Source organism: Ammospiza caudacuta, chromosome 5 (assembly GCF_027887145.1).
Source record: "Ammospiza caudacuta isolate bAmmCau1 chromosome 5, bAmmCau1.pri, whole genome shotgun sequence".
NCBI classification, from domain to species: Eukaryota; Metazoa; Chordata; class Aves; order Passeriformes; family Passerellidae; genus Ammospiza; species Ammospiza caudacuta.
In genome coordinates this window covers 62,159,047-62,180,706 of record NC_080597.1, presented here as the reverse complement: position 1 = coordinate 62,180,706, position 21,660 = coordinate 62,159,047, and the positions used below count along the sequence as shown (strand labels likewise).

The window sequence follows — 21,660 nt, the reverse complement described above, 5'->3', positions numbered from 1 at the left end:
GCCTTGATTCAGTGTCCTGAAAGATACTTAAGTTCTGAGCAGGCTGTGGCATCTATGGAGTCATTTAGCATTCTCAGAACCGTAGTGTTACTCACAGGAAATATTTTTGCTAAATGTAATGAAGGCAGTCATGTTTAGTAGATGTAGATGTAGTAGATGTAGTCTCTCATTCTGATCAGAGTTCACCAAAGCTGCACCTGATCATCACTATTAATTCTTTGTGTGCTAAGCAGTTGGTGGATGTGAATAGAAGTGGTCTGAAGAGTGTTTTTGGATTAGCTTGGTGAGTCTTTTGTATTAACAAAAGAAGCAGCTAGTTTTATTCATCCCAACAAGATCAAACTCCTGGTGATAGCTATCAAGTATTTAATGTATTTAATTAAAATTCTTGCATTATTAACATTTCCAGCTGTGATATTGAGTGACTAGCAATTTTCAGATACTTGGAATGATTAATGGTGTTGGCTTTTCAGTTGCTTTTGATACAAACCCCTTTATAAACCTGCAGTTTAGCACCATCATGACTATAGAGCCTCTGTGCTGGATGGAGCTGAAGAGCTGTTGAGTATTGTTTTCAGATGTTGTGCTTTACTCAGACAAGATGTTGCTGCATTCAGCAACTGCCTACTTTAGTTTCAGTGGCATTATTAGTTTGTTTTAATGGAAGTTGAGTGAAATGTGAAGCATGCAGACCAAAATGCTGTAAGCAGTCACATGGTCACAAAAAACTTGGTATAATTAAGTCATCATCACAAAGCAAGATTGAACATTCAGGCAAATTGCCATCCCTGAGTAGTGACTGATTCAGATAGTGTTGCTGTGCAATGAAAGTGTTTTCATGAATAAGATTTTTGCAGGACAACAAATGAAGGAAAATAACAGTCCCAGCTATTTCCTAGCCTCTAATAGGAATAATTGTGATCAAAAATTAAGCATTTTGTTGCTTGTTTCTTGTTTTGTAGAATGTGATTTAATGTGGTTTAATGATGGGAGAAGGGGAAGCAGACAGTGATGTGTCTTGAGTATCTTGATAATGGTTGTGCTAGAAAGTTGGATGATGTTCTTGACTCTGTGTTATGATTTAACTCTGTCATGCCTAAACCTGTTAGCTTGGAGAACAAGGAAGGTAATATCTCATGCTTATTACTAAATGTATTTTTGGTATTTCTACTTATCATCTTAGTCAACAAGACCACCTATTAGAAAACATGTGACTGAACATGTGACATATTTGTTCATTCTCAGCTCTTATGGTGTGTTCCTTGAGGGAAAGAAAAGGTTTTGGAAATAGTTTGCTTGAAAATTTATTTGTTGTTATTATTAAGAAGAAAGTAGGTTTTTCTTAGAACAGACAAGGCTCTGGTATAAATTCAATCTAATCAGAAATCTTCACAAAACTTTTATATTATATTGCTGTAATCATCCCCTAATTTACAGAAGTAGGAATTTGGGGATTGTAGAGTTTTTATGTACTGAAAAAAAAGTTCAGCAATATCTTTATTGGATGGTTTAATATGCTTTTCTCAAATCACCTATTGTATTTAATTTTAGAGTTCATTGTAATCTGACCACCAGCTTTGTCCCAAAAGGCACGTGAGAACCTCTCTCTATCTGGAAGTGACATATGTAGCCTAAAACATACTTCATGAGAGCATTTCTTTGAATTATGTATTGGCAGTGTGTCAGTAAGCACTTTCTTGTTATTTGAGAAGTTGGAATAAGCAACCATTATTTTTTAATATTGTTCATACTTAGATTTTGCTTTAATCCTTCAGTATAAATATCTGATATATATGTGTAGAGGTATTCTCACTACTTTTTTCAGTTGTGAAATGGTAGACTAGCACTTACTGCTTTCTGTAGGTCTGCCTTGAAGAATTAATTTGATAACTTTCATGAAAGCTAATAATATGATAAAGCTAAAGCAAATTAATTAAACAATGACACAACTATTATACAGCTTTTTCAGATATTTGAAGTCCGTGGACTAAAAGCTCTAATGATTGTCTCAAGCTTTGTATTTCAGTATATTTGATAACCCATGAATATCTGCAGAAAAGGATGTCATTGTACTCTTTTTAATGAACTAACAATTTCATACCAAATATTCAGCAGTACCTCTGTTTAGAATAAAGGGCTACATGTAAATGAGGCTAGTGCAGAAATTATATTTAAACAATGCTGACAGTTCTTCTATTGTGCCCATTAATTAATTTCCCAGTATCGCTGTTCTCTGGGAACGAACTGTAAAAATAATTAAAATGATACATGAGGTAAATAATTCTGAAATTCAAAAGGTGAAATAGGGAATTAGTTTAGTAAATATTAGTCATACTGCTTATTTGTGCTCATTTGCCTTTTAAAAGCAGGTTGGTGAGGAAGTGTGGTGTGGTTTTGGTTCCTGTGATCTGCTGAAGTTCTCACAGGTGGAAAAGTTATCATGTTCTTTTTTGATTGTGCTTGTGCAATTGTGCTTGTCCCTATATCCAATCAGTAGTTTGCTTAAAGCAGATTTGCATTTGTGTAAAGATATTTTGCCTTGCCGCAAAGTACTTCAGAATTAAATCAGTTGCAGCTGATCATATTTATTAATGATCTGGATTAAGTTTGTGCTTTTTAAGTTAAATCATACTTTTAAATGGAATTCTGTGACTAAAAGCAGTGTTGATTTTAGTGTGACATAGCTTTGCTTTTTTTCCCACCACATTTTTGGTCGACTAATTGCTGTCAAGTCTTGAGACAGAATTTGAATGTTTAAGAACAAATTAAATTAGTGATTTCAGAGAGAACGAATGGGGTTTTAATTAGAAGGAAACTTCAAAACAAATTTCTTTCCAGCCGGACAGTCATGTCTGAATAAATGAAGCCCAGCTTTCGGCCTAGCTTAAAATATAAGAAGTTTTTGCGATACATATTCTTTCTATCATTGAATGGTGAAACAAAGATGAAATCTAAGTTTTGGTATCCCAGATGTGCATGCCTTTGAAAATATTTTGTCTGGATATTTTCAGTCAAATCTGCCAGGTAACCCATTAAAAAAGAAATATCCCACAGGTTTTAGAAAGTTTTTTATGTGACTTCACCTATGCTGGGGAGGCAGATAGTTGGTCACTTCTGGGTTTATCCCTATTTTATTGCTCCTCAGACTTTCCATAACTCAGTGCTTCCATAACTTCACACCTGCAGGAGGGATTTTAAATTTGGGCGGGGCAATCTCTGCAAATTTAAGATGCAAAGTGAATTTTCTGGGAAATAGCTAGAGAATTAAACTTTTCAAGCAGTGGAAGTTTTTGAAAAGGCTGTTGGTAGTGTTGCCTTCTCATATGCTCTTACAGCTTCTGTGATCTGTCTGCCCAAGCCTTTTCTGAGGAAAAGACTCAGGACTAAGGTGTGTAGGGGAAATGCTTCACCTTTATATACATGAGAAACAGAATTAGTGTATGCTTGTATTTCATGCTGTTAGAAGAAGTAAATGGCATAATGGTGTTCGGTGTTAATGAGGCAGAGATTCGCTATTTTGAGTCATTACACTATGTCATGGTTTGGGAAGATAATTAGGAGCCATATTAATGGCTCTAACCTAAATAGTTTGTTTTTTAACACATCAGCTATATGAACAAAGAAAATACAGCTGTAAGTAATCAACTGCTCTCTAAAACCTAAACAGTGTAAATTATCTATTGTTATTAATGTGCGCTTATAATACTGTGTGGCTCCTATTTGTTAATGCACTGAAATCAACCTGAGAGAGCTTCATTAGTTCTTGCTGCTGGTTCTTCCATTCTCATTGACAAACAAATTACTTGCAGAAAGTAATTTTTTGTTCCTACTAGAGGAACATATATTAGATTGGGGTTTTATATACAGCCCTCACTATTGTTATGTAAAATCACAGTGGTTGGACTATTGCTGGCAGAATTCATGCTCACATTGCCACATCCCTGTTTTGCTATGTTCTATGTAGTTATAACTGCTAGGTAAAATGAAAGTTGTCTGCCTTTTCAAATTGTAGAAATTCAAAGCAGCAGATTAGTAATAGTGTTTGCAGCGAGTACAAAGAACAGCTCATGGTCACTCTTCACTACAGATAACAAGAGGCTTATTAACATGGGAAATTAGAGAAAAGAAATTGTATTTTCTGATAGTCTCACCATCCCTAATGCTTCTGTGTCTATCTAGGTTCTTTTCAAAATAATGATAGAATGAGTGTTGCAAAGTGTTTCCCTTGTGTAGAGTTCAGCATCCTCTTGCATTTGTATCCAAGGCATTTTTCAAGAAAACTGCTTTCCTCCACTTTCTTCTGTCAATATGCAATTCAGCAACAAAAGGCTTTAAGGGAGCTGCATAAGAAGCTCCATTTCTTTCCTGTGTGCAAAGGTAATAAACCTCCACCCAAGAGGAGGAAAAATAGCTGTAAAAGATGGCAGTTCAGTGTTGGATATGAAAGTGTTTGATTGAGTGAGAATCCCCTTGACATCCTAGTCATGACTGAACTCTTTAAAGACTTCTTGGTGAATTCTTTAAAAGAACCAAATGAGAAACATTGATTTTTGCTTTCCACCACAGTGTATTCTGGAAAAGCTAGGACAGAAAAGTCAAATACACACTTAGTTATTTTTTTAATCTATTTGAATTGAGCATGTTAGCAAGTGAAGAGGGCAGTAATTTAAACTCCATTCTGAACATGCAAGGTCATGTGGAAATTTATATGAAAGACGCTTCATAAAACTAAATTATTAGTTGAAGAGTGCATAAATCGGGTAAATAGTAATTATCACTAGCATGCATTTATATTTGACATTGATTCATAGTCTTAGCATGAATTTTGCATGCCACATGGAGCATTCCAACAGGGCAAGGTATTGATCCAAAAAAGTTCCAGCAGTGGTCTGTGTTCTTTGTGGCTGGGATTTCACAGCAGAGGTTTATATCAGAAGTCGTATTTTAAGAATTGTTGCCATGTTGTTGGTGACTAGATCAGAGAGGCCAATGACTAAATTGTTGTGAAAACTGATCTTCATCTTGTTTTCAGCATAAATTTGCCAAATCTAATGGAAGATTTTATGATAAGTAATTTTTTTGAATATGCCTAGCAGAAATAGGGAATGTGTACACAGTTCTTGTAACATTTTATTTAAAAATAGCTCTTCTATAAGGGATTTAGTGAACTCTAAGGGTTGAGGTATTTGCATATTTTTTTGGCTGTGACAGATATTTCTAGCTTGATGTTATGACCTGGAAATGTTACTTTCCATTAAAGATTTTGAAATGGTATGAAATATGTTTGGATCAGATTTTCTTTTATGCAAAGATCAAACCTGCCCATAAATTTTCATGTTAATTGATGGATGTTCACATTAGAAACAGCTGCTTGTAGACCTTACCTGTAGGTTATGTTTGGTTTGTTTCTTTTGGTTTTTTTAAGCATAAAAGATCCAACTTTGTTGCTGCATTTATGGTAAGAATGGATTCAGCTTAGACAAGTGCTCTTGGTCACTTACTGCTTTTAGAATCATCCTCTTGGGAATAGACACAGTGAAGCAAAACCAATGATACAAGAGAATCCAAAAAGTGCAAACTCAGCAAAGTGTTGTTAATAGGTATTTTTGCGTATAACTGTGAAAAAACTTTTTAACCTGTATAATGAATAAAATTAAATTTTTTAGCACTTTTGGAATAATTGAAATTTCATTTTATGACTGACTGGAAAACTCTCAAGTGCAGAGGTTGTGATCCGACATGAGCTGCTAGGCTGCTGTGTACAATAAAAATAGTTGCAGTCTGCAGAGTATTTCAATGTCTTTTAGAATGCCAAGATTAAGGCAACTTCAATTCAGTGTTCTCTAAACTTGATTGTAATATTCTTTCACCATGACTAATTATGTCATTTTAAGAAAGTGTTGACATGAGTTTTGTAGAGGAAAATCAGACCTCACAAAGCTTGAGAGCCAGTGAACACATGTACCAGGCTGATGTAGAGTATTGAAAACAGTGAAGAGGGTTCTTCCCTAAAGGTTATTAAAGAAGAGACACAGCTGTGAAATTCAAGGGAATGCCCTTGTATGAATATTAATAACTGCCTGAAAGATAGAAAACAAATGTTAAGAACAAGTAGGCAAGTTTCAAAATTAAAGGAAATAACATGTCATTCTTTTGAAATTTGTCATGAGGCTTAAGCTCTTTCTGCTGAAGAGATAAAAAAAAGATAGAAGAGCAACTGAGACAGCAAAGTTTGCTGACAACACCATGCTACTAAGGGTAGTAAAGGTGAGAGGTGGACAGCAAAGAGTCACAGGACTTCATGTTTCTGTTAAATGTGTTAGCCTGGCATAAATAACATGGAATTTGGTGTGGACTGAATAAAGTGAAATAAAGTGATATTGTGTGTTTGGACCAATCCTAGCTTTAGTGGTATAACTATGGGCTTCAAGGTAGCTTCCTACAGTCAAACATCAGAGAAAAATAAAGCTCAGTAGCAGTCAAGAATAGAAAAATAATAAAAAAAACCCCCAAAGGTTCAGAATTACTGGAAAAGGTAAGAAGAACAAAATATCATTTTGAACACTATGGTAGTTATATTCTTTCTGCAATTTACATGCTGCACACAGGTCAGACCCTATTTCAAAATGAGAAAACTCCAGGAAAGGATGGTTAAGAAGGCTGAGCAAAGGAGGTGGAACTGGTACATGAGGAACAGTGGGATAAGCAAAACAGTTCTACTCTGCAGAAGAGAAAGAAATATGAACGAATTGTGGAAAGTGAACAGGAAGTGATTCATACTCTTTCACTTCAAATATCTAAACTACTTTGACTGAAACTACCAGGTTTAAACCAGACATGCTTTATGGCATGCACTCGTGTTTTGGAATTCTTTGTTCCAGGACTTGGTGATTTACCAAAAGCTTACAGTGGCAAAAAGATTATTTACAATTGGTAAAGTCAAGCATGTGCACGTCACCATAGATACATATAGTCATTACATATGGGCTATGGCTCAGGCAGGAGAAAAAGCTATACATGTTATCAGACACCTGTTAAGTTGTTTCGCTGTTATGGGAGTTCCAAAGAGTATTAAAACGGATAATGGTCCAGCTTATGGAAGTTAAGACAAATCCATTAACTCCTATAAAATGGACATATTCTGCATCTTCTCCTAGGAGATCTCTGAACATGAAACCTTTGAAACCTGGAGTATTCTGGGGAGGTACTGCTATATCCTGCACTCCTGTACTCAGTCATCTGCTGTTGGTCAGTGCTGGTGAGAGGCTCACTACTGTCATGGGCCTCTCTGGTGTGCTCCTGCTTGTTTCTTCTCAGACAGGAACTCCTGAGTCTCTTTTGACAGTGAGTTGAGTCTGAGCCTAGGAAGTCAAGGCTCCTGGTTGATCAAAAATGTAAAAGTTGGAGGAGCAGCCAACATATTCCACTTTTCATGATGTTCGTGTGTTGGCTTCTTTCTGTTTTCCTGCCATAGATTGCTTGGATATTTTGGCAAAAATTATTTAAATCTTTTTTCACCTAAACTATCTGCTCTTTGTAATGTGGTAGAAATGGAGTTGCTTAAGGTTGCTTTATTCATGTGTAATTATTGAGTGTTTGGAAGTCCTTGTGTCTGAGCTATTACTTGAGTAATGAAATGTGGTTTTAATACCTAATCCTGACAAAATTTCATAGCTTTAATTATTCTGAGTACTTAAACAATAATCTTGTGTTGTATATAAATACAAATATGCAATGAAATTTGTATATAAATATAAATATAATAGCATGAGGTATTACACTTCCTAAATGTTGAAGTATCCAGGGTGGAAGGCTGCTTAGACTAATCACTGTCAAGTCAATAATCAGTCTAGTCAAACAACAAAATTTGCATTCTTTTGGTGGTTGTCAAATTCAAGAAGTTTAGGGAGTACAGTCCAAAGAATGCCTTTTTTTCAGCTGCAGAAGAGATCCAGCATTTGCAGGGCAATGAGATACTTGTGATGTTAACAATCTAAATGATTTTTATTGATAATGACAGATGGTTCTTAGATAATGTGCTCAGAGTCATCTGTAATATGTTCAGAATAAGTCCTCTGGAAGGTTGTACATCTGCCTTGAGATTTTTTTTCCTGAAATATTTAAATCAAGGTCATTGTTTATACTTGATTTTAAATAGCTTTTAGCTGGTAGTCTGCATTTCTGTACATTTAGAGATCAAACTGTTTGTAACTTCAAAAGCTGCAAATGGAAAAGTGTAATAGGTATCAGGTGTTAGAAAAGGCAATTATGCATTAGCTGTTTTACTCAATTTCTAAAACTGTCTAAAACTATCCATTGGAAATACTTTGTACCTAGACTTATCTCTGAAGCATGATGAATTTTTCAATCTGTAGGGGATATGCATTTTTTCTCTAATGAATTGCATTTTTAAGCCTATTTTGTTTCATTTAAAAGAGCTTCATTTTGAAGAAACTTTTATTGGTGAAAAAAACCAGAAAAATCACAAGACAAAGTACAGATTTTTATATACATCCAGATAATTCTTCTACAATTCCTTAAAAGTATTTTCAAAAGTTGCTAATTCTTATTTTCAGTTCCAAGTGCACTTTTAAACTTAAAAGCTTCCCTCTAAGTAGTTGGCATTGTCTCTTTTCTGGAACCTTACTGGTTTGGTGGACCAGATGGTCTGTGGTTTCTGTAGCTGTTTACAAGGTGTTCTACAAACCTCTTGTAGCACTCTGCTCTTTTATCAGTCAAGGATAGAGGAGAAACAAAAGTAGTAGTAGGAGAATATTTTTCCTTTGTCATTTGTTATAGCTTAGAGGTTTATTTATTGCACAAATATTAAATACCATGTTGTTTTAGGTTAAATAGCAATAAAATAGGTATTTTATCATGTTATTCTTTATGTAAGAAATTGTTTCAGTTTACTATACTTGAGCAGAACACTGTATTTTTCTAAAGAGTAAACTTTGAAATGACCAGCAAAGAATATGAAAAAAATTGCTACATTTTTAAAGCACTATAATTAGATCTTGTAAATTATATAGGTATCAGCAATTAAATTCACCTCCATTTGTCAGATTATGTAGTTGAATTTCATAATTATTATTTTCAGATTTTATTTTAATGAGATTTTACATAGCATTATTTCACAGTCATAACATTGATAATTTAATATCATAATTATTTTTTCAGTCTTAGTGGTATAGAAAATAAAATCTGAGATTAACTTGATAATATGAGCAAACTTAGTGATGTCTTTTAATGCCCTCATCACAAAATTTTCTCAACTCTTGTGTGAAATTATAAAATACTAATTTCCAAGGGGAGTTTTATAAAGGGATGGAATCTGCTAACTCACACCAGAACAGAAAGCTGCAGATCTGAATACAAAACTGGGCTGTACATGGTTCATCTTATGAGTATGTTTTCTTCCTATAGTGAAAACATCTAATTCAGTTCAGTATAATACAAGGTATTTTTATTTTTACAATGCTTAATAATTTCCTATATCAAAATTTATACTTCAAAAGCTACTGCTAGTAGAGGAGTTGACTTAATAATGGAGATGAAACATATGTTCACACCACAGTGTTGAGCTGGACAGTACAGTATTTCATACCAGATATAAGCTAATGGATAACACCAGAAATGGAAAACACATCAGTAAAGAATGGATTTAAATATGAGAAATGGAAGCTGCCTCATCTCTGTCCCTGTTACAGATAATAGCAATGAATAGGTTTGGCATGGATTAAATGCAAGCATGTTTGTGATACAAAGAGAGACAGATGTGGCTGACATTTGCAGTTAGAAGTAAATGTCATAAAATACACTTGGGGTGTATGGTGATCAAAAGTATTATTATTTGTGTATTGAAAGGATGATCTATTTTTATTTTTTCTAGTCTGAACCAGAGGGTTTTTCTCACTTCCACTTGTACGTCTGCGCTGCCTTCCTTGTCAGGTGGAGGAAAGAGATCCTGGAGGAGAAAGATTTTCAAGTAAGTGAAAAGGATATTTTTCAAGCACAGGGTGCCATTTCTTAGATTTACCTTCCTAACATTACTCTGGGGATGAATTTAGGACAAAACAGGAGCACCAAGACTGACGATATCTTACTGTTAGAGTTGTATCAAAACTGTTTGACCTGAAGTGATGGACTACAAGCAGTAGGAGATGTCTTTTCTTTGTCCACTCTGGAAAAATAATGCTGTTTTAACTGAGGCAGACTTTGAAAAGATGATTTCTGGGGATGTTGTAACCTTGGTATTTCACAGAGATTGTTGAAAAGGTAAAGTTTGTTAATCTTAAATACGTCACTGAAGAATTTATTTGTAATTTCTCATCGGTGTAATATAACATTCTCTAACAAGGTCATGTTCATTTTTTCAAAAAAGCTGGACAAACAGTCTTTTAAAATAAGGAGCCTATCTTTCATTAGGAATTAAAAGGACTTCAGGCCTCTATGTTTCAAAACCTTTTCAGCAAAAAGCATATCAGGACATTGTTTGTGAGAAGATGTGAATATGGTAGATAGGCAGATCATTTGCATACATCCATAGAAGTCCAATTATTTTTGTGAACTGGTGACAGTTCACTTTCATAGAAATATTTATATTGAATTTTACCCTATGATACACACTGAATGCCTAAAAGGCTTTAAAGTCTTGTTTGAAGGCTGAATGTGAATAGCCTGTGCTGCAAAGCCCCCACCATTGCCTACCCAGGGGAAATGGCCCATTACCAGCTTATTTTCTCTCCAGCTGACTGAACTCTGTGGCCCTCTACAAATGAACCATTGTGCAAATTTGTGTATCACTTCAATCTATTTTATCTTCATGAAAGGATTTATTCAGAGCTGTCGTGGCCTGTCTTTGAAATGAATAAATCCCTAAGGGCACAACATAACAGCTTTAATTTCTACTACCTGCTAACGCTGTCAGATTTTCTCAATTTATGGTACTTTGTCAAAATCATCTCTAATGTTGGTATCCATACCTCTCGATTACAATTGTTCACTGTTAATCCTCCCTATTAAATTGTTAATGTTGATTTCCCACACCAAAGGCCATAATTTTCCTCTCTCTACCAAATCTATTACAACTATGCTTCAAGTGAATAATGCCATGGTATAGTACCATGAAGACTTGTTTTGTTCTCCTTACACACATTCAGATTTGTTTACTTATTTAATAGCTAAGGCATTTCTGTATGGTTTAATTTCTTTATAGGCCATGTGAACTAGAATATAAAGTACAGAAATCAGGAATACACTGGAATGCATTTATCACACTGCTTTGGATTGCTTACAACATGGAAATGCAATTGGTAATTTTGAGAGTCTGTAGATCCATGCTAGTTTTATCACCATCATATGTTATCACTAAAAGCCTTGGCCTTCTTTATTGTACAACATGACCTTTTAAAATGGCTAAACTAAAGTGTTATCAATTCTCTAAATGATACTTCTGTCCCACCGGCAAGAATATCCATTATTCTTCTGCTTTGTTAATAATAGCTGTAGATCAGTGCCTAGTCTTCAAAGTAATAAGCACTTAAACTACATTGGAAAATTGGGGAGTTCAGTATGTGCTGTCTGGAGCACTCTGAGTGCATTGAATTCACATTATTGAGAAGTCGCAGCTATAGCACATTCTGTGCAGAAGATTTTTGTTCTGTAAACTGTATCAAGAACCACATGCATTCAGTCATTTCTCTTGCACATAGCGTGGTCTGTGTCTGTTTTCCTGCATGTGACAGGAATAAGGGAAGTTTCTCCTAGCTGTCAGCCAGAGGGCCTGGTTCTTTGCTACTGGCTGTGAAAACTCCTGCTCTTCTGTTACGTGTCTGCTTGACCTCTTTCAGTAGAGAAATACAGACCTCACAGGAATTTTGAGTTGGAATAATTTTCCAAGAACATCAGATGTGGCACTGTGCATCAGAGGAGACACTGAACAGATTTTGAATGAAAGACCAATTTTAAAGGAATTGGTTATGCAATACTTTTATTCTTATTATTTGATGAAGTATATTATCAGTAACATCACAGACATGATGATGATAGAAAATACTCTTTGCTCTTGAGATACTTGTTTTCATTCTTTTAAGTATGTCTGAAACCAAGCAATCAGTAAAAGTATGATTTTTATTCTTTCTAATATGAACAGATTAATTGACTTTGATTTAATATTTCCTCATTATAGACACACAATGTGTATGACTGTAGTTTTGGGGACTTCTTTTGTATATTGTCAGGTAGCAGAGAAATAATTTTGAAATGAAAGAAGTTAGGCTAGACTCACTATAGAGTGATACAATCTGAAAATTGCTTTGTATTTGGTTTATATCTGTAGAATTAAATATTAAGATATTAAGGGAAGTAAGTTTTGATAAGAGAAGGTTGGAAGAAATAAATGTTTCAATTCAGGTCTCCATATGTTCAAATGTTCTTGTGTATGTATTATATGTATGGATTGTAGATGTACATGTATATACCTAAACAGGTGTATGTATAGACTTGGAACACAGGCAGATAAAACTGGTTTTTTTCATTGTAAGATGATAGTCAAGTGATGATAGTTGTCCTCTTTTGAATCATTTGAATAAGTCATTGCTCTCACTGCCATTTATTTGGTTAAGTACAAAATATCAGATGGTTTTATTTTCCTAGGAGTTTAAAGCTGCTTAGATTTTGTCCTACTTATTCAGTAATCTTTCTAGTAAGCTACAATCCCATTTTGAAATTTGCTATTTAATGCAACGAGCTGTGTGATGCAATGCTGTGTAATGAGGACAAAAATTAGTCCATTCAGCAATTTTTAAATTCCCCAGAGTCACTTTTTGATACCAGTGAAATTAAACTGACATGTTTTCAGGGAGATGTTTTAAATATTTTATGCCCATGTATAATACAAAGTTTAACATTATGGAAAAGAGGTCTTTTAGTTTTCATTACAGCTTGTTATCTCTCTTGGTTCTCACTTCTAGAGTAGATAGGTGCCCCACAAACCCAGGTACAGAGAGGAAGTTTGGATGGCTCTGTTACTCTGTTCATAGTTCAGATCAGCAGTTTATACTTCACATGTGGGGGAGCACAATGGCTAGGCAGTAAATGGCAGAAATTTTAATCCTGCTTTAACTTTTCCCTTGTAACCAGTGTGATGTTTTATGGACTCAAACAGGTCATTCTTGGTTTCTGACATTTCTGTTCATGATAGGAATATTCTGTGTTAATTTCCTGGTTCCATACTAGTGTCAGACAAAAAAAAAAAAGAAAAAAGCAGTAAGCTTAATATAAATAGAAATACTTTTTAAAAATGTGATACACTGTACCTTTTGAATACAAAATGTGCAATACATTTAGCTTAAGTATCTAAGTGTGCAAGTAATGAAAACCTTTCTACTCATCAACATGTCTCAGACTTTGGCTTGCTGTTATTAATTTTCCTAACTACAGCCATAAATCCAAAATTCTCCAGAATTCTTGAGAGGTGTGGATAGCTGATGCTGTTAAGTGATAAAATATTAATGATTTTGAACATATTTGGAATTAAAATATTAGTAGAAAATATGGCTACTGAGTTGGAATGTACAAGAGATCTGAAAGATTTTTACAGAAACTAGACTTCAGGGACTAGATTCAACTGTTGAACTAAATATAAGCTAATGGTAATTATAATTAAGTTAGTAATAGTTGAATTCATACTGGCTTATCTGTTAGATTTGTACTTTAAGGTAGTTATCACTTTGTTGACATAGCTGAGCTACAAAAATATATTCAGTATGTTGTAGTAAGGAATCTCTCTTGCAGATCTTTTCTTATTCATGATTTTAAGGTATAGGCCTTTCTGTCTGTCTAAAAGACATTTTCACCCATGGTGTCACCAACTCAGTCTTTATTACTGCATTGTCCTTTTCTTTGTCATTGACAAATGCATTTTTGCTCCAATTATATTCACCCAGACTGCAAAGAAGCTGTAAAGATAATTTTTCAGTCCATCATTTTTTCTTGCTTCCTTGCTCTGCATCTCCCTTAGCTCCCTCTTTTTTAGAGCACCAAGGAAAATTTAGGCACTTTCTCTTTTGAGGCCTTTAATGGACTAATACTGACACCTTACATGGCACCTGAGATTCAGCAGTGAGATGCTGGCTGCAGTCTGTCAGCCCGTGATGACAGCTCCATCACCCACCTGCACTCACAGAAAGAGCAGTGCTGTCTCCCACTTTGCCACCTTACTTAAATGGAGCACGTAATGCAGATATTCAGCTACTTTGCTCTAAGCCATGCTAAGTTCTGGTTTTTTGCTATGCCCAGAATAGATTTGACAGGTTGGGTTGAGTCTGTTAGTAGCACTTAGAGTCATATTGATGAGTTTTGTGTTGTTTCTTTTTATTTTTCTGTGAATTTACTGTTTCTTGCTTTGCGCTTGAGCCTTAAAATCTTCAGAATAGTGACTGTGCTTTATTCTTGTTTATATCATATTTTAAGTAATGATTATTCAATTATTATTTTGGATATAGGAAGTAAGTTTTATTGACTTGCTTTTCAAAATGAATGCACACACAATTGTATGTCTTATTAGAAATTCGATAAATGCTGAATAACAAGATACATAGAAGACAAATTAATGTCTGCTGCCTATATAAGTAATGGGCTTTATTTTAAAAAGTTTTATATTAATATCTTTCCTAGAAATTATCTACTTTAGAAACATGTCAGATATCAGAAATGTAATTTTGTACTATCTTTTTACACTTAACCACAGTAATATAGACTTCATTAGTCTTTACATAGTTTATGATGCAAATTTTTAGATTTTACTTTTTCTGCCTGGAAGTATAGGAGTGCTTACTTCATATCATATGAGGTGTAGCTAATAAATCTATTTTGATTTAGCTTCCTGGTATTTATTGTGCTAAAAAATTATTTTCCATTGCTCCTGCAGTAAAAAGAAATATTTTTCAATTAAAGAAAAAAAAATTATGTTTCTGAAAGGATTAGTTTTTTGAACAGAGGAATGTTTGCCCTCCTTCTCTCTAAGCTCTATGATTAGATGATTTTGTGCCCTCATTCTTTTGGGTATGGAAGCTAATAGGGTCTTTTCGGTGGATGTTCCAAAACTTGTAAAGCACTAAAAACTGTGAACATGAAAATCTTCCTAACTGTAAAGAGCCTGACTACTACCACTGCTGTGATTTAATTCCCTGCTGAGAGCACTTTTGGAAGATGTTCAGTATATTGTACTGTGTTGCAAGAATCTGGACGCTCTGCTGCTTTAGACTTCGAAAGTCATAGCTGGCAACCGAACGTGAGATCACTTCCGAATCTCTGCGTACTGATGGCAGACAGCTGGGATTCAACACTCTTGGATCATTCATGTTCAGAAGAGCCAATTTGCAATAATAACATTGCTGGCTTCATTTTTGCACGCAGGGCTTAATGAACAGAGAATGATGTGAGTGGTAATAGTTTAACTGCTCTGTTATCAACCCTACTCAACTTTGTCAAAAGCTTCTGCATATTTTGATTGTCATGGATATCTTGACTTGGCCTCCACATGTGAGGGTATTGCAAATTAAACAGAATGGTGCAAAGATGTTTTAACATTCAGTCAGAAGGACAGGTTTTGTCCCACAGAAATTATTATTGCAAAATTTTAATACTGATCTGTAACAGATAGACTGTAGGTCATCCTTCTTTTAATACTGGTACTTATATCTAGTACTAGGAGGAGAACTTGCCCTCTGTCTGGAAAGCTATTGGAAAATTCTGACCAGTTTAAATGGTACACTAAAAATGGCTTAAGAAGCATGAAAAAGAAAAAAAGTAACTTTAACCTTACTTATCTTTTGCTATATGGCTTTCCATTTTCTTTTGATTATAATGTAGGCCTATTTTTCCTAAGTTATACATTGTTTTTCCTCTAAGTTTGGCTTCAAATGTGCAAAGCAGTTTAAAAAACAAACAAACAAACCAACCCCAGTGTTGATTTATATCTTATATAGCTAGGAATGTGTGTATTTTCACTCCTAAATTTACCTCTTTTTCTTTGTTTTGCTTGAGTTTCTGGGCCAAGAGCCTATAGGAATAATATATTATCATGCCTGGCATGTTAAAAGTAATATTTAATATACTACCAGTAATACAGGTAAATTTTGTAATATCTGAATTTGAAATCTGCCCCTGTTTCTGTTGCCCTTTTTCCATCTAGCTTTCTCCCAGAAGTCCTCCTTCCTCCTCAAGATATTTGGAACAGTGGCACATAGTAAAATTACTAGCTATAGTACAATGATTTTGAATTACAAGTAGCTTAAATATATGTGTTTGCTACTGAAACTCAGAAGTTATTCTGTGATATGATGTATTCTAATAAATCACAGCAGTCAGTGAGACTAAGCCCGGCTCTCCAAAGCTCTTAGGAAAAACAGGAGTCCTTGAATACCTAATCACTGCAGCCATGACTTATCTTGGGAAATCTGTCCAGTTGTTTTTTTGGTGTTTTTTTTTCTTTTTTTCCACTGAAATAGGTTGGTCAAAACAGGAAGAAATTTTCAAAATCCCTGCTGAAGGAGACCAGTTCCACAGGGCCAGCAGACTCTATTGGTAGAAATTTTATTTGGGATGCAGCATGAATAGTGGAAAACTGAAACCATGCTTATAAGGAACAGGACAAGGATCTTCAGCATTTGATATTAAGTAGAATAATATTTAAAAAATTTTTAAAGGTATTAATACTTTATAAATATTTCTAACTGTAATCTTTGTTACAGTTAGAGTAACAAAAATTACTAAATCTTTATTTTGAGATTACTCAACAAGTGTTGAGATTTAGTAACTTAATTTTTAGCCTCACCTGTTTTAAGTGTAATTCCAAGGCACATGGCTTTTATGAAGTCACTTATTTCTCAGGAGTTTAAAAAAATCTGAAAATCAAGGTACTGGGAGATAGCAACTGCTTCCTTCTCCAGCCCACCAGTTGAGAGCATCTAAAAGGGAATGAGGTACCTCACTGTGAAAGCTGCAGTGGCTCTTTCTAGAGGAAATGTGTAAGATGTAAGAAGAGTACAGAGAATTGTTTTGAAGTGATGGCCAGCTACTTTTTCTTGAAAGTAGATGGGGAGCATGCTTAAAGAGCCAAGGTCTTAAGAACGTATGTTTCTTGCCAGAGCAGTTTGGAGATATATTTTGACTCATTGCACACAAGTGTCAGTTTGTAATGCTTTCACATTTGCCGACTATTTAAAAAAAAATACAAACCAAAAGGGATATAATAATTTATAGTCCTGAATAGTCTGTATTTTCTTCTATGTAAAGGTTCACGCCATTTGAAAAATTGCATTTCATCAGGTTTTGTTCTACAGTTAGTTTCAAATTAAGTTGTTATTTGAATAGTTTGCTTTTCTGATAGTCAGGGGATGCAATTTTAGATAATGCATCAAATTAAAAAGTTCAGATGTAAGCACTGAAAGTGCAGATTTGTGCTTGGATTTCGTGTGTGACATACTGCAATTCATTAACTTCTAACCCTTCTTTCATACAGAGCAAAATCTTTAACAACAGATGTAGTGTATTTGAGAGCTCAGTTCAATATATCATATATTAGTATGAGTTCTTACTCTAGTGTTTGTCTGTGTTCTTCAAAAAAACTCTAAGCAACTATATGACAAAGTCAGCAGTTATTTCTATTTTATAAATCAATATGTGTGATATTAGGTAATGTCTTCCTTATTTTTCAAATATTAATTTGTTAAGTAACAAAGATGCTAACCAGCTGCATAGTTCAGTACAAATATTATATGAAGATATGATTCATGTTTCAGAGACCAGTTAGATTGAAAATGTGTTACAAAATGTACTTTGGCTTAAGGTTTAGTGAAATAAAGTGAATCCTCTAACTCAGATCTAAATTAGAAATAAAGTCACTTTTAAATTACATTTGTAGTCTGTGGAAAGACATGTATGTGTTAGTCACTTCTGATCTCACCCTATCCTGTGCAAATATTTATGTCACTGTATTATTTATGAAGGAATATGGCATTGACAGAAATTAGAATTCATCTGTCAAATCCTACATTTAATGGTCTGAATATTAAATACTCTGTGAAGATTTGCTTGAGGATGTGAATGTCTCTTTGCAAGCCCAAATGTTATTTTCTGTACTGATTTTTACCAGAGGTGTTGCCAGTAAAGAAGAGGGACGGAAGCTCCAGTGGAGACTGCTCAATAGAGGAAAAGACTATTGAACATAATTGCTCTAAAACTTGCTGTTGTGTGGAGAAAAACTTAGGACATAGTGTTTATACAATTCATATTGCTCGGAAGATCCCTTTACATTCTGTATATTTTCATGGAAGAAGTATCTGTTTCTTTAGCAGGCATTCCTTCTTCAGACAGAATTACCTGACTCTTAGAGACGCCTGAGCCCTTGCCTTTGTGTGCACCTCTATTCTTATTATTTGAATTTAAGGATTTTAGTGTTACGGATTTGAATATGATTTGGGCTTTTTTTGTGGGAAATGCATTCTTGTGATTATAATAGGAAAATAACTTTACTTCTTGTTTAGTAATGGATCCTACTTTTTACTGTCACTGAGTGAGCTCTAGAATGAATTTTTACTTTATTTTATAGTTATTCTGTAAAATCACACTGTATTTTCTGTATATTCTTGCCAATAATTGTTTTAATGTGTTTTATTGATTGGGTTTAAACCTTTCCATTACTACCCATTTTGCATAGTGACTGATTAGCAGAGCAACCTAAAAAAGAGTATTACCAACATATCACTTGGTCCCTATCTGCCAGTCTCTTCAGAATCAGAGTTTCTTGAAGAAGGAAATGTAAAGGATTAAAACAAATAGGAGACATGGAGATTTTCCTGGATGTAGAACTTCAGAGATCATTGCAGTAACAATGGCATAGTAATAATTTCTGTCTTGAACTCTGGGTACCATAAAAGCTCTAGGATCTCAGTTCTTTAATCTTGTGAAGCTGAATACATAGTGTCTTCAAAGCTCTGCAGTTTACCAAAATCTTTATTTCATTTTGCTCCCTGAAAATTGCATATTTTGAATGTGATTAGACTGATCCCATTAACCTTATAATGTAATTGGTCAGCTTTTCCTGTTTTCCCAGGAATTAATTCTCAATTTTTAATGAAAATTGCTTAGTGAAATTTGTGCTAGATTAAATGTTTTTTCTTTATTGTTTTGTTAATGATGTTTTTGATTGTAGGATAATGTTAATATGGCTTTATGTCTCTTATGAGATTGTTTTTCTTGAAGGTTGTCCTTGCAGAATTAACTGCCACCTAATAAAAAGGCCCAGATGTAGCAACAAGAATGAACAGCAAATGCAGCTTTTAGAGTGAATGAGACTGGTCTGGACAGAATGTAGTGCAATCATTGCTATATCATTGCTATTTTAAGGGAGGTTTTTTTATAAACAGTGTTACAGAAGCCAGTGTTTGGATTCAGATATTCTGATGAGGTCATAAAGCATTCATGCATAAGATATGTAAGGATGGATAACAACTTTTTCCTGAGCTGAAGAGCAGCACTTGGAGTTTCACACTTGCTTGCCTGCATTAAAATACATGAAGAAAATAAATATCAGATGAAATTAATTCCAGTGATTAAGAACCATTACAAGTTTCAGATATAGTCACGCAGAACCATATTTCAGTGATTATAGAATTATACAGCCATGTTTTTCCAAATGAAAGATTTAGCTGTTAATTACATGAGAACAGCTTATTTACATTGAGACTTTAATAAGAGTTTCTATTTTTCTTTGATCCAAAGAGTTCTTTAGCTTTGTGTGTTCTTTGTATCTTCAGGAATACTGTGGTTTGGATTTTCTACTGTGGATTTACTGTGCAAGTACTTAAACAGTACTTGGACATTGCAAGATCAGAAAATGATTTTATAATGCTGTGTATAATGTGGATTATATATTTTATTTTTGGTCGTTTTTTTTTTTTTTCTTTAAACAGACCTGTAATGTAGTCTTACAACTGATGGCACCCATATGGTTTTTATGTTTCTTCACATTAACAGAGTATTGCACAGGGTGAGGATAGGTTTTTTAGGAAAAAAAACCCCCAAACAAATAAACTGTCCAAAAAAAACCTTAACCTTAGTACAATTTTTTTTCCTGTGATACAGGGGAACCACAGTTTTGTTATATTTAACTGCAGAAGATAGAGGTCTATCAAACCTATACCTATAGAGGTCTGTAGCAAACCTATAGTGTTCAGAAGGACACTTAGCATTAATCTTCTAATGTGCAAAGAGCACAATGAATTCAAATTTATGAAAATGTAATGTTAACCTAGAATTCATAAATCTGTAGGTTAAAATGAAGTTGGAAGGAAACTTTTTTCTCCTCCAACTCTTTAAAAGACAATTACATATGAAGAGGGAAAATACCTATTTAGGGTCCGAGGACTCTTGACAGTTTCTAACAGATCTGGCCTTTTTTCAGTAAGTTTATATAAATAACTTTTTCTAAATCTTTATGGCTTCGGCACAATTTTCTAATAACCTTTAGGTCAAGTGATTGTGATTACATCCAAAAATCACATTGTGCATGCCATAATTGAAATAGGACTCTATTTTACTTATTCAAGAAAAAAAGAATATGGTTACAAGTATTCACACAGAATGAATGGACAATGAATATTGCTGGGCTAATAACCCTTTGGGAAGGATGCAAGAATACAGATTGATTTTTGTTCTCTTATCCATAAAGTACTTTCTTGATAACCCTCTAGGTCTTTGGATGGCTTTAAGTGAACCAGAATAATAATTTGATTTTGGCTTCAGTTGAGTTATTTGACAAATTGAATTCACCATTTTTAGTAAATGCTGCTGTTGAAGAGTTAAATTGATCACAGAGCTAAAAAAAAAGCATAGGATTTTGAATATTTTGAGTGGGCTCTCAGGGATCCAGAGGCACGTTGCTGCTACATAAATACAATCATACCTCTTTTCAAAGCATATTCACTGGGGCACACTGAGAATCAATAGAATATAAGTTCAACAAATAGGCTTCAAAACAAAAAGTGTTTTGCAAATATGCAGAGCAATTCAAATATAATTTGCAGAGCATTTTACCAAGATGCAAAGGTTTTAGTCTTTCTGTTTTATATTTAAGACTTACATGTATCATTGTTAATACTGCATAAAATCCTGACAGAAAATCATATGGAAAAGCTGAGCTGAGGCTTTTGCATCCATATTCTGGTGTTTTTAAAAAGTGCTGTTTTGTTCTGGACATGCTCTTCTTAGCCAGTCTTGGTACCAAAACCAGAGAAGGCATTCTACCAATAGAAAATAAAATTATCACCAGAAATTCTCAGTCTGGCAAAGCATCAAAGGTATTGGATGTCCCTTTATGTTAAAAAAACAAGCAAATGAGGAAAGAAGCCCCCACAGGCCCAGCCAAAGCCATCCAAACCAGAAGAATCTGTCTGTGCTACCTGGTAAAAAACCAACTGTTTGAGCTTTTTCATGGGCTCATTTATATACACTCCAGCTATGATTTGTGCATTGGAACAGCACATAATGTGTAACTTTCCATGATGTTTGAATTTTCACCTGATAGAATAGTACACTTCTGGGCATTGGAGGGGATCTTTTTTTCTAAATTTCTTCTAAATTATATTGGTTGTT

The 21,660-nt window shown here is 34.3% G+C and overlaps 1 protein-coding gene across 1 annotated transcript in view; it reads left to right on the top strand.

Annotated features, from left to right (window-relative positions):
• Positions 1-21,660, top strand: part of TBC1D22A (TBC1 domain family member 22A) — a 140,993-nt gene that overhangs the window by 98,241 nt on the left and 21,092 nt on the right. The window contains exon 12 of the mRNA XM_058804668.1: positions 9,893-9,988. Within this exon, the coding sequence (XP_058660651.1) occupies positions 9,893-9,988 (96 nt within the window). The remainder of the gene's footprint in view (positions 1-9,892; positions 9,989-21,660) is intronic.